Source organism: Chiloscyllium plagiosum, unplaced genomic scaffold, assembly GCF_037043375.1.
Source record: "Chiloscyllium plagiosum isolate Xiang-an unplaced genomic scaffold, Cpla_swu_hap1 HiC_scaffold_17, whole genome shotgun sequence".
Classification (NCBI taxonomy): domain Eukaryota; kingdom Metazoa; phylum Chordata; class Chondrichthyes; order Orectolobiformes; family Hemiscylliidae; genus Chiloscyllium; species Chiloscyllium plagiosum.
The window spans coordinates 28,634,974-28,649,150 of record NW_028270155.1 but is presented as its reverse complement, the minus strand read 5'-3'; the positions used below and the strand labels follow the sequence as shown (position 1 = coordinate 28,649,150).

At 42.6% G+C, this 14,177-nt stretch overlaps 2 protein-coding genes across 3 annotated transcripts in view; one reads left to right on the top strand and one right to left on the bottom strand.

Moving 5' to 3' along the window:
- Positions 1 to 14,177, top strand: part of LOC122558288 (uncharacterized) — a 250,518-nt gene that overhangs the window by 88,561 nt on the left and 147,780 nt on the right. The gene's annotated exons all lie outside the window — the stretch shown is intronic.
- The window catches only part of pmfbp1 (polyamine modulated factor 1 binding protein 1), a 791,959-nt gene that overhangs the window by 691,508 nt on the left and 86,274 nt on the right, over positions 1 to 14,177 (bottom strand). For both annotated transcript variants that reach the window (XM_087995767.1, XM_087995768.1), the window contains exon 3: positions 6,407 to 6,535. In XM_087995767.1, the coding sequence (XP_087851893.1) occupies positions 6,407 to 6,535 (129 nt within the window). The remainder of the gene's footprint in view (positions 1 to 6,406; positions 6,536 to 14,177) is intronic.

The following is a 14,177-nucleotide window of genomic DNA, read 5'->3' as shown; positions in this document are numbered from 1 at the left end:
AGTGCAGCTGCAATAACAGTCAAGAACTTTGACACCAAACAGAGCAAAGTAGTTATTTGATTGGCACGACATCCTTAAGCATACATTCCTTTATTACCGATGCTCAGTTGCAGCAGTGTGTACTATCTACAAGATGTACTGCAGAAAATTACCAAGGCTTCTCAGACAACACCTTCCAAACTCACTACCACTACCATCCAGAAGGACAAAGACAGCAGATACATGTGAACACCACAACCCGCAAGTATCCCCACCAAGCCACTTACCATCCTGACTTGGAGATACCTTCAGTGTTGCTGAATCAAAATCATGGAGCAGCCTTTCTAACAGTATTGTGGGTATACCTACTTCAAATGGACTGCAGCAACTCAAGAAGGCAGCTATCACCAACAGCAACTACCGATGTGTTGCTAGGAAGGGGAGGGAGGAGTCCGAGACTGTCCAGGTGAATTTGAGTATTCAAATCCCCCTCCCTCCCTCCCCTTCCTAGACCTTTCTGTTTCTATCTCAGGCGACCGAATCAACACGGACATCTACTACAAACCAACCGACTCCCACAGCTACCTGGACTACACCTCCTCCCATCCTGCCCCCTGTAAAAACGCCATCCCATTCTCCCAATTCCTTCGTCTCCGCCGCATCTGCTCCCAGGAGAACCAGTTCAAAATACGTACAACACAGATGGCCTCCTTCTTCAAGGACCGCAATTTCCCCCCCGACGTGGTCGACAGTGCCCTCCACCGCATCTCCTCCACTTCCCGCTCCTCCGCCCTTGAGCCCCGCCCCTCCAACCGCCACCAGGACAGAACCCCACTGGTCCTCACCTACCACCCCACCAATCTCCATGTACAGCGCATCATCCGCCGTCACTTCCGCCACCTCCAAACAGACCCCAGCACCAACGATATATTTCCCTCCCCTCCCCTATCAGCTTTCCGTAGAGACCACTCCCTCCGCGACTCCCTTGTCAGATCCACACCCCCCACCGACCCAACCTCCACTCCCGGCACCTTCCCTTGCAACCGCAGGAGGTGCAACACTTGCGCCCACACCTCCCCCCTCACTTCTCTCCAAGGCCCCAAAGGAAACTTCCATATCCGCCACAGATTCACCTGCACCTCCACCCACATCATCTACTGCATCCGCTGCAGCCGGTGTGGCCTCCTCTATATTGGGGAGACAGGCCGCCTACTTGCAGAGCGATTCAGAGAGCACCTCTGGGCCACCCGGACGAACCAACCCAACCACCCTGTAGCACAGCATTTCAACTCCCCCTCCCACTCCACCGAGGATATGCAGGTCATTGGACTCATCCACCGCCAAACCACAACAACGCGACGGTCGGAGGAGGAGCGTCTTATCTTCCGACTGGGAACCCTCCAACCACAGGGGATGAACTTGGACTTCACCAGTTTCTTCATCCCCCCTCCCCCCACCTTGTCTCAGCCGAATCCCTCCAGCCCGGCACCGCCTTCCTGACCTGCAGTCTTCTTCTTGACCTCTCCGCCTCCATCCTACTCCGACCTATCACCCTCACCTTGACCTCTTTCCACCTATCACATTTCCAACGCCCCTCCTCCAAGTCCCTTCTCCCTACCTTTTATCTTCTCCTGCTGAACACTCTCTGCTCATTCCTGAAGAAGGGCCTGTGCCCGAAACGTCGAATCTCCTGTTCCCTGGATGCTGCCTGACCTGCTGTGCTGTTCCAGCAATAAAGTTTCAACACTGTACTTTCTATCAACTTGGATCTAAGATGGTAAATTGGGGAATGTAATGTATATTTTAAAAAATCTTTAACTTTTGTCACTTCAGGAATTTTAGGGCTTGATTTCCAGTGCGTTACCTTAGTGAGGTGTAACAATGCTGGCTGAAGCCTTAAAAACCACCTAACCTTATAGCTCTATAATGGCACTGCCCTGTCTCTCAAATGATAAAGTGGATATGTCAAGTGCAGTTTCCTGAAGGTTGGATCAGCTGAAGATACCACACATACAATCATTTTTAACAAATCATTTATTCATGAACAGCTAAACTCAAGGAATGCAGAAATAAATTGGTCCACATACACTCTTGACTGACCTGGGGGTAATTACCACATTATCAAAACAAATAACTAATGAGAGAGTCCAAATACAGCTCACTCCTTCTGGAAGTTGGTCTTAATGAGACCCTGCTTGACCTCTCAAGTTTAACTGCGCACAACACCAGCATGGTCTCCTAAAATCCATCTAGGTCAAAGTTTTTATTCAGAGACGATTGTTCCCAATCCTCCCTTTCATCTGTATCTAGTTACACCTCTGCCTTGTTTTGTCCAGCAGTGAAGAGCAGAGCCTTTCTGACCAAAGCACTGTTGGACCAGCCAAGGCATTGAAAGCTCATCTTAAGGAGATGCATGGCCTATACCACTCTGGTCTTGTCAGATGATTCGGCAGCACTACATCTCTGTTTAATATTAGTTTAAGGGTTTTGTAAAGGAGTCATCTGCTAGAAGGTAACCCTGGTCTCCCAGCAGCCATCTCTATGGCCTGTGGACCTTGGAAAGACACAGGAACCAGTGAGTTCTCAGAATCATGATAACTGTCCAGCATCTGGCACACACTTCCAGAATCTGGCATCTATGGTCACTGATGAACTGGACGTGGAGGAGTGAATGCCTTTTCAATTGGTAAACTTGACAGATTGGTGAATGGGCATTGTCAAAGCTACATGGATGCAGTCTATAACGCCTTGCACTAAGAGAAGCCAGCAATGTTTAGAATCCCACTGCCCAGAATGTTTAACTCTTCTCACAACAAGGAAAGTTTATAAACTGGTATAATTCTGAGAAAATTAAATCTGTGACTTTCCAGCTGCATCTGTCGACTGAGGATTCGGAAATGCCACATGGATCGCCAGTTGCTACTTGGAATAAGCTACTTAAAGAAGTTTCAGGGCAGCTGTCACCTGATCAGCACCAGTATGGGTGGACATCCATTCCTTCCAGTGCAAATTCTCTTCTAACAGCTAACAATTCAGTAATGATGACCCAGGACACACTTGGTCTGCATCTGCACTGTGTTGCCAACAGCTATATATAATGACAGTGAGGCTGGTTTATTCAGGCTCTGGTCATTCTCTTCCAAACCCTTGAGCAAGCTTGAGCTACTGGTTCTCCCACTGGAGGCAGGCAGCAGCCAGGGGAGGTTCCTGTCATTGCTGGGCTTACGGACATTGTTCCCATTGATGCCTTCTTCTATGCTGTTATCTCTTAATCAACAATGCCACAAGGTATCCTCTGACCACTGGATGGATATATTGGAAATAGAACAGCATGTCAGAATCAATATTCCTGATTTCTCAGATGATCACAATGAAACAAGATCTTATGGCCTCCCACATTTTGGAATAAGGCTTCGTATTTGCAAGAGGTCCAAAGTCATGCCGAGAGAAAGATCTCTAAACTCTATAACTGTATGGAGATGTATACAGAAGTACAATAGCTACATTGAGTTGAATGAGTTAACCTTTCCATGATGCTAGCATTCCCTCCCAAAATAGTTAAAAGCTAAGCAGACACCACACACTTCTAGTTAAGTGTGAAACGATGCAGCTTCAAAGCACTATATTCCATTATCAATTAGAAAAGCAAGGCAAAACTGGGTGATATTTTTAAATTTGTGTCTACATAGCTTTGTATGCTTAACATGACAGGGGACTGACTGATGCAAAGTATGTAACTTTCATGATTGCTTGAAGCAACAATTTTTAGTATTCATGGATGACAGAAGAACAATCTTTCAAAAGAATCCCATCTAATGGCAGTTTGGTTGCATTACAGAATCAGTAGATGTATGATTAATACATTTGCTCCAGTAGGGCCTCATAAGCAAATCATTGTTCTCCACTCCCCCAAAAGAGAAAATCAGTAATTTGCACACCCATTCTCCATGTGCCAACAACTATTTTGTCCCCTAATTGCAGTGTTGAGTTTGGTGCGAAGATGGCAAGGTTTTAACTTTATGTCGTTGTGAGTTAGATATAGACTTTACATCAGATTAACTCTATGCCTTATGTTTTCTTTGGGTTGCTGCCTCATGGTCCCCGATAGCCTTTCAATCTGTCCCCATTTTGGTTCAGCCCCTTTATCGTACCGTAGCCCATTTACTCCCTGAGCCCACTGTTTTACAAATTGCCATGCCCTTATGGGCCATTCACTCTTCTCACAATGATAGCAGAGTGATTATAAATTATGCAAACAATGCCTCCCATTATCCTCACCTGTGCAGTATGTGATCCGATCCTCCATCTAGGATTACTCCCTATCATGATAACATTCTCTCGGTCACCAAATCCAGTGAACTTCAACCCAGTCTTAATTATCCCACTCTCCCTAGGACAGAACAGATATCCACCTGGTGACCACTTAAGTCTTACCATTAATATCCAAGCCTGTAGGTATGATCATAACCCATTCTGACTTGGAAGGAGAGAACTGACTGAGCACAGTTCAGACCCACGCAGGGATATGTCAACAGCATCCCAAGTGAGGTGTCCATGATTCCTAGATTGATTGCACTAGATCTGCAGAACTGACTATGGCCCAAATCCTGGACTGCAAGGACTGGATCCCCATGCTCTGGTCAGACCAAGCTCCTTGCCTTACTGATGTTGGCCAATGCCCTGGACGGAGATTAGGAGAGGTAAAAACAATGACTGCAGATGCTGGAAACCAGATTCTGGATTAGTGGTGCTGGAAGAGCACAGCAGTTCAGACAGCATCCAAGGAGCTTAGGAGAGCCCACCAGCTGTGGCAGCACCCCCTTATAGTTCATTTCACCATTTCACTCCAATAAGGACTAGTTCCCTTTTGCTTTCAGACATTTGGTTGAATGTAGCTTTTTGTTGCTGGCATATGCTGTAGGTGTGATACTGATATAGCACAATGCCATACTCAACATGTCCACACCTCGACTGATCAGTGTCTCTACCTGTGACAGTTACCTGCCACTACCTCTGCACTAAACAAGACAGAGAAACTGGCAGCCTCTAAGTTATCGCTATGAGGTTCTGTCACGACAAAAGGGAAGCAAGCAGTAGAGGCCAGCAGTCTACAATTGAGGATTAAAAAGCCTATGTGCTGAAAAGCAATGCAAGCCACAAGAGATTGGCAGCCTTAAAGTCAGGGTATAGACAGTGAATGTTAAGAACTTAAGCTAAAAGAAAAGATTTTTAAAAAGCCTCATCTTTTGGAGAGGTATGTGTTTCCTAACCTAACAGAACACACACCAGTCAAAATGAAATCCTGAAGGATTGAAATGGTGTGAGTTGCTCTGAAAGCAGAAACAACAATTTCATGAGGTTGGGGTTTGACAATATGCATTTGTACGGAGGAAGGGTAGAAAAAGACATTGTCCATTAAGTACACATGGAAATGGTGGTGATAGCAGTAAAATTGGACTAGAAAAGCTGGGCCACTAGATAACCATTCTGTTCTTCATAAAGTGAATTTTCACTGTCTAATTTCTCATGGAAGGAGGGGAAAATGGGGAATTGCAGAAAATGCATGGACGTAATCATGCATTTGCAAAATTCAGAATGTTCTACTTAAAACCTAAAGGGAAAATTAAAAATTATTTTCTCAACATCGGGAATCTGATACTTTCATTCTCACCATGTTTTCCGAACTTCCTGGTCACTGGTCACACTGCTCAAGGCCTGAGAAAATTACAACTTTTGAGTCACTAGAAAACATACAAAATGGATTTGCTAGAATGATGCCAGAACTGATAGGCTATATCTATCAGGAAAGAATGAACTGGTTGTGACTCTTTTAGTTAGAAGGATGAAACCACTGGCTGATCTAACAGAGCAATTTAAAATTCCAAAAAAAAGTTTAATAGGATAGTCCTAGAGGATATGTTCTCAGTTGCAGGAAACACCAGAACAATGGGCCATAAATACAAGATAGTCACTATTACATTCAGGAGGGAATTCAAGGTGAATTGAATTCAAATTTTACAATCTCCAATGGTGAGATTTGAACCCATGTCCCTAGAAAATTTGTCTTGAGGTGCTGGATTATTGGTTAATTTATATGAATGTTATGCCTTCACATGTGAACATTAAAATGCTTTAAATGTTTTGAAAGAATAACTGGAAGTTCCCAAATAACTTACAAGGAAAAATTGCACAATGCCTTAAAGTATTCGGAATCTCTGGAGCAAATATATCATCACAATACATTACATGGTTAAGAAAAAACTCTTGAATGGTTTACAATTAAACAGTGATCAACCTGCAAGCTTCTTTTAAAGACAGCAGTTTTTACATTATACTCTAAACCTGTCCCTTCCAATCATTACCAATACTCTTTGGAAAATAAAAGGCCTATAGATACAATCTTGAAACATTCAACATATCTGAATACCTGCAGATCTTCTACCAGAGAAGTTACTCTTCGATTAGCTTCCTTCTCAAGCTCCTCCATTGCCTGAACCAGGGCATCATTCTGTTCACTTAAGTCATTGATGTAAGACTGCAGAATCTGGACCTTCAACTGAACAAACAAATCAAAATAAGTAATATGTAGACAATCTAGTCTCAAACTGATATTAATTTTGGCAGAATTACATCCCAGATATATACTATAAGTGAACATTTGAAAGATAAATAAAGGATGTTATGCAATGTAGGAATAAATGAATACGTCCAGTGTGGCAACATGTAACTTGAAAAGTGTCTTGTATGTTTACTTTAGGAGATATTTGCACTAATTATATATACTCACAAATGCACATGCTTATATATAATTTGCACATACACCTAGCAGATCCCCTATATAACTGCACACAGTGGTATCATTTTTTTTTGGAAAAACTGCCACAGTATTTAAATAGGTGTTGCACAACAGAAGATTCTAGGGTCTTGCAATAGTGTTGGTTCACAACTCTTTTAGTTTTGGGGAACTCAGATGGACAGTCAAATGAAATCCAAGCTTCTTTGGCATGAGTAGAGACAGACCAAGAAGAATGGACCAAGACCCACTCAAACCCATTGTTCCCTGCTATTAGAGATTCAGAGTCATAGAGACGTAAAGCACGGAAACACTCTTCGGTCCAACCAGTCCATGCTGACCAAAATCCCAAACTAAATTAGTCCCACCTGCCTGCTCCTAACCCATATCCCTCCAAACCTTCCCTATTCATATACCTGTCCAAATGTCTTTTAAATATTATAATTGTACCCACATCCATCACTTCCTCAGGAGATTCATTCCACACACGATCCACCATCTGTGTAAAAGATTTGCCCCTCGACTTTTTAAAATCTCTCCCCTCTCACTTTAAAAATGTGTGTCCTAGTCTTGAAATCCCCCATCCTAGGGAAAAGACAATTACCATTAACTCTATCTATACCCCTCATTATTTTATAAACTTCTTTACGCCTATCAACCTCCTACACTCCAGTGAAAAATGTCCCAGCCTATCCAACCTTCAGTGCCTGGCAACATCCTGGTAAATCTTTTCTGATCCCTCTCCAGCTTATTAATATCCTTCCTATAAATGGGTGACCTGAACTAGACACAGTATACAGAAGGGGCCTCACCAATGTCTTGCACAACCTCAACATGACTTCTCAGCTATTCTCAAAGGACTGAGCAATGAACACACACATACAAGAAACCTTTCTAACCACCCAGCATTCAGCCCATGTCCCTCTAAACTTTTCCTATTCATGTACTCATCCAGACGTCTTTTAAGTGTTGTAAATGTACCCTCCACCAGCTCCTCTGACAGCTCATTCCACACATGCACCACGCTCTGTCTTAAAAAAATTGTCCCTTAGGTCCCTTTTAAATCTTTCCCTTCTAAAACATATACTCTCTAGCTTTGGACTCCCCCATCCTGGTGAAAAGACCTTGGCTATTCATCCTAACCATGCCCCTCATGATTTTCCTAATCTCTATAAGGTCACCCCTCAGCTTCCGACACTCCAGGGTAAATAGCCCCAGCCAATTAATCCTCTCCCCACAGCTCAAACCCTCCAACCCTGGCAACATCCTTGTAAAATGTTTTCTGAACTCTTTCAAGTTTCACAACATCTTTCCTATAGCAAGGAGACAAGAATTGAACACATTATTCTAAAAGTGGCCTAACCAATATCCTGTACAGCTGCAGCATGATCTCCCAATACCTATAATCAATGCACTGACCAATTTGCCACACTTTATTTTACCAAATGGTCCAAATTGTGGTTTGAAGCCTTTTTTTCTAAGAACAAGAGAAATAGAAAAAGGGAAAAAGAGGACATGAAAATAGTAAGAAGGAGAAGACAGAGAAAGAAGGACAAGGCAGAGAAAGAAGAAAGAGGAGAAAAAGAAATAAGAAAATTAAGGAGTGAGGCTAAAAAACAGAAAAAGGAAATAAAGAACCCTAAAACTATCCAATAACTCTGCCTGCCTCCAACTTGGAACCCTTTTGGCCTCTGTCACTTTGGGGCAAGTGGTGACAGGCAGGGGTATAGTGGTACTGTCAGTAGACAAGTATTCTATAACTAATTCTCTGGGATTACAGCTTCAAATCTCAACATTGCAGCTGATGGGATTTAAATTCCATAAACACATCTGGAATTAAAATCTGTTCGCTGTAAGGGTGGTCATGAAATTGCTGTCAATAGCTGCAAAACTAATTTGATTCAGTAATATCCTTTAGGGAGTGTCATGATGTTGTAATACATGGACAATTAATCAGGAATCTAACGAGTCAGGGAAGTGGTACTTTAAAAGATAAGGAGTGGTCCTACGAAAAGCAAGTGAGATCCAAGAGTTGAGTTTGACAGACATTTTGTGAGCAAATAGGCAATTGGTTGATGAGTTCATAGAATCATAGAATCCCTGCAGTGTGGAAACAGGTTCTTCAGCCCAACAAGTCCACACCGACCCCTCCCAAAGAGTAACCCACCCAGACCCATTCCCCTACCATCCTATATTTACGCCTGACTAATGTATCTAACCTACATCCCTAAACACTATGGGCAATTTAACATGGCCAATTCACCTAACGTGCACATCTTTCTACTTTCATTTTCCTAAAGTAGTGCTGAAAAGATACAAATACTAAATTAAACGTATAACTTTACTAGTTTGACTACTTATTACAACTACAAATAACCACCGAGTGTCATTTCAAAACATGAAGTCTTTCCTCAAGGTAAGGGAGTCCAAAACTAGAGGGGATATTTTGAGTTGAGAGCAAAAATTAAAAAGGACCTGAGGAGCAACTTTTTTATACACAGAGGGTAGTGCGTGTATGGAATGAGCTGCCAGAGGCAGTTGTAGAAAATTGTACAAGTACAGCATTTAAAAGATATTTTGATAGATACATGAATTGGAAGGGTTTAGAGGGACATGGAGCAAACAGGAAAATGGGACTAGTTCAGTTTAGGAAATTTGGTTGGCATGGTCAAATTGGGCCAAACAGTTCTATGCTGTATGACTCTATGACAATAGACATGGCAGGGCAGATCTTGTGTTGCAGCTGTAACTTGAAGGAAATGGTGAACACCAATGTGATCCACATCCGCTCTAATCATCAACAGGCCAAGGAAATCTGGCTCAGAATTGATGAGCTACGATACTTCAGGAAATGAAGGAGCTAGCTGGATATCTTGGTTCAGGAGGTAGTTAGGAAGGGAACCTGTTAAGTATTTCACATATGGTTAATGGTCAGGAATAGATATCTGTGACTAGATGTGGCGCAGATATGGGGTCCAGGAAAAAAGTGGAGCCACTACCTTTGCACTTATTCTACAGGTACATAGGAATGTAGCAACAGTACTATTAATAGCAGGAGAACAGTCTAGTTACGAGGAATAGATACTGTTTGCTGCAGGAAAGACTGAGAGTCCCGAGGGTTTGTTGTTTGCCTAATATCATGGTTTCGAAAATCTCCTCAGTTCTCGAGAGGGACTTAGTGTAACAAGGGGAAGGATCCAGTTGTCATGACCCATATGGGAACGAAAAGCATGAGTTGGAGTAAGAATGCACAGGGAATACAAATAACTAGGGATCAAATTATATAGCAACACAAAAGTAATAATCCTTTACTACTTGAACAATATGTATCTGCACAATGTAAGGGGATAGACTGTTGGGCTCCAAGAACTGGTACAGGAGAAATAGGTATCAATTCATTGGCAAATGGAACATATGAACAACGAACAAGGGTAGATCCTTTGGCTCTTTTAAGTCTGCTCTGCCATTCAATAAGGGATTGATGATCTAATTTTAATCTCAACGCTACATTTCTGCATATCCCCAATAATCTTTCATCCCCTTGAATCTATCTACATCTGCCTTAAAAATATTTAAAAAGGTTCTATTTAAATTGCTCTTTTAGGAAGGAATTGCAAAGAGATTCAACTCAGAGAAAAAATGTTTCATCTGTTTTTAATGGGCAACCCCTTATTTTCAAACTATGAACACTAATTATATATTCTCCCATAAGAGGAAACATCCTTTCCACATCCAGCTGGTCAAGTCTCATCAGGATCTGATGTTTCAATTAAGTAACCTCTGACTCTTCTAAACTCTAGAGGATACAGACCTAGACTGTTTAACCTTTTCTCACAAGGCAAACTGTTCATTCCAGTTATTAGCCCAGTAAATCATCTTTGAACTGCTTCCAATGCATTAACTTCTTTCCATAAGTAGTGACCATTACTGTATCCAGTACTCCATATATGACACTCACTAATGCACTACATGACTGAAGTATAAACTCCCTATTCTTACATTTATATCCCCTCACAATAATACATTCTATTAGCTTTCCTGATTATTTGCAGCACTGTACACTAACTTCCTGCGATTCATGCGCTAGGACACCCAAATCTCTCAGCATCTCAGAGCTCTACAACCTCTCACTACTGACAGAACATTCTTCTTATTCATGCTTTTTGCAAAAATGGACAATTCCACACTTTCCCACCCTGTACTCCATTTGCCAGATCTTTGCCCACCCACTTAACCCATGTCCCTTAGTAGCCTCCCTAATGTCCTCTTCACAACTCAATTTTCTACATATCTTTGTGTTATCAGCAAATTTAGCTCCCAATATTCAGTCCCTTCACCCAATCATTTATATAAATTATCAAGAGTTCATGCTCCAGTGTTGATACCCATGGAACATCACATGGGATGTCCTGCCAGCCCAAAAAAGACCCACTTAATCCTACTTTCTCCTTCCTGTTAGCCAGCCAAACTTCTATCCATGTCAATATGGTACCCTGTACACCGTCAGCTTTTATTTTCTGCAACAATATTTGATGTGGTACCCTAACAAATGCCTTCAGAAAATCTAAGCACAACATATCTACTGGTTCCCCTTTATCTACAGCAGAAGCAACTTCTTCAAAGAACTCCAATAAATTAGCTAAACATGATTTCCCTTTGACAAAACCATGTTGGCTCTGCTTGATTACCTTGAACTTATCTAATTGTCCTGTTATAATGTCTCGAAAAATAACTACTAACATTCTCCCTGTGACAAATGGTAAGCTAACCAGCCTGTATTTTCCTGCTTTCTGCCTCCCTACCTTTTTGAATAAAGGAATTACATTAGCTATTTTTCAATCTAAAAGGAACCTTTCCCGAATCTAATGAGTTTTGAAATGTTAAAGCCAACGCATCAACTATCTTACTTGCTACTTCTTTTAAGACCATAGGATGAAATCCATCAGGACCTAAGGACTTGTCAACTCATAGTTACAACAACTTACTCACTGATGAAGTTGATGCGCTGGAAATTTTGGAAAACATTAAGATTGATAAGTCCCCAGGGCTAAACCAGATTTATCCTCGGCTGCTCTGGAAAGCGAGAAAGGAGGTTGCTAAGCTGCTGGTGAGGACCTTTGTCTCCTCACTCTCCACAGGAGAGTACTGGAGGATTGGAAGGAGGTGAATGTTGTTCCTCTTTTCAAGAAGGGTAATAGGGAAATCCCTGGCAATTACAGACTAGTCAGTCTTATGTCTGTGGTCAGCAAAGTTTTGGAAAGAATTCTGAGGGATAGGATTGATGACTATTTGGCAAAGCACTGTGTGAGTAAAGGCAGTCAGCATGGCTTTGTGAGGGGCAAGTCATGCCTCACAAATCTTATTTGTCGACGAAATCCGAGCAGTGAATGTGGTGTACATGGACTTCAGCAAGACATTTGATAAGGTTCCCCATGGTAGGCTCATTCATAAAGTCAGGAAGTATGGGATACAAGGAGATTTGGCTATCTGGATTCAGATTTGATTGGCTGACAGAAGACACAGAGTGGTTGTAGATGGAAAATATTCTGCCTGGAGATCAGTGTTGAGTGGGGTCCTGCAGGGCTCTGTTCTTGGGCCTCTGCTCTTTGTAATTTTTATAAATGATTTGGATGAGGAGGTTGAGGGATTTGTTAGTAAATTTTTAGATGACACAAAGGTTGGCAGTGTTGTCAATAGTATCGAGGGCTACTGCAGGCTGCCGCGTGACATAGACAGGATGCAGAGCTGGGCTGAGAAATGGTAGATGGAGTTCAACCTGGATATAAGCGAAGTGATGCATTTTGGAAAGTCGAACTCGAATGCTGAATATAGGATTAAAGACAGGATTCTTGGCAGAGTGGAGGAACAGAGGGATCCGGGTATGCAAGTACATAGATCCCTCAAAGTTGCCACCCAAGTGGATAGGGTTGTTAAGAAAGCATATGGTGTTTTGGCTTTCATTAACAGGGGGATCGAGTTTAAGAGCCGCGAGGTTTTGCTACAGCTCCACAAGTCCCAGGTGAGACCACACTTGGAATATTGTGTCCGGTTCTGGTCGTCCTACTATAGGAAAAATACAGAGGCTTTGGAGAGGGTGCAAAGAAGGTTTACTAAGATGCTGCCTGGACTGGAGGGCTTGCCTTATGAAGAAAGATTGAATAAGCTCAGACTTTTCTCTCTGGAGAGAAGGACAAAGAGAGGAGACCTGATCGAGGTATACAAGACAATGAGAGGAATAGATAGAGTCAATAGCCAGAGACTTTTCCCCAGGGCAGGATTGACTGGTACAAGGGGTCACAGTTTTAGGATATTAGGAGAAAGGTATAGAGGAGACATCAGAGGAAGGTTCTTTACGCAGAGTTGTTAATGCATGGAATGCGTTGCCAGCGGTAGTGGTGGTGGAAGCAGAGTCATTCGGGACATTTAAGCGACTGCTGGACATGCACATGGATAGCAGTGGGTTGAGGGGTGTGTAGGTTAAGTTATTATATTTTACATTAGGATTGAACCCGGCACAACATCGTGGGCCAAAGGGCCTGTTCTGTGCTGTACTTTTCTATGTTCTATGTTCTACTACCTCCCTAGTAATTATACATTTCTTGGGCTCCTTCCTCACTTTCAATTCCTGATATATAGCTATTTCCTGGATGTTACTTACATTCTCTCTTGTGAAGACTGGTACAAAATATCTATTCAATTCAGTTCATCTTCTATCACTTTATGCTTCATTACTAACTCCCCAGGCTCATTTCCTGGATGATGAATACACCTATGCTGTTAACTCTTTTCATGTTTATATATATTTGAAGGAACATTTCCTACCTTTTTTCACCTATAGAAACAGGAAGCTATAGTACTAGGATGGAACTCACATGATGTGCATTAGAATCAGTGACCTGGCAAACTATAGGTTATAGGATGGGCTTTAAATTCAAAAGGCCGTGGCGGAGAGTTCACATATGGGAAATTTGAAAATGGCAAGATGCAGGATAGTGATGACAATAGTAATGAGAATAAATACAAAGGAAATCAAGGGTTGAGGGCAAGTGGAGAAGTGAAACTAAGGCCACAATCTGTTCCAAGATGGCAGTGGAATAGGATGCTTCAGCTGGAGCTCATCTGCTCTGTTTGTTATTTTTCTCTTTGCGTTTCTTCTTCTCTCTTCTTTCTTCTCAAACCCGGACTTCTGGCCTCAGCAAAGACCTAGCGAGGCATCGTCTCTGCCTGATATGGCAGCTTCGCAGCCTGGCATCAATGACTGGTGAGGCAGCCTCCCAATCTAGCATAGCGGCCTCCTGGCCTGGAGAGGCGGCCTCCCGACCTTTCGACTTGGTGGTCTCCTGGTGTGGCTGGCAGTCTGTCAGCGGCCCAAAGCGGCAGTCTCTCGGCCTGGCGTGGTGGTCTC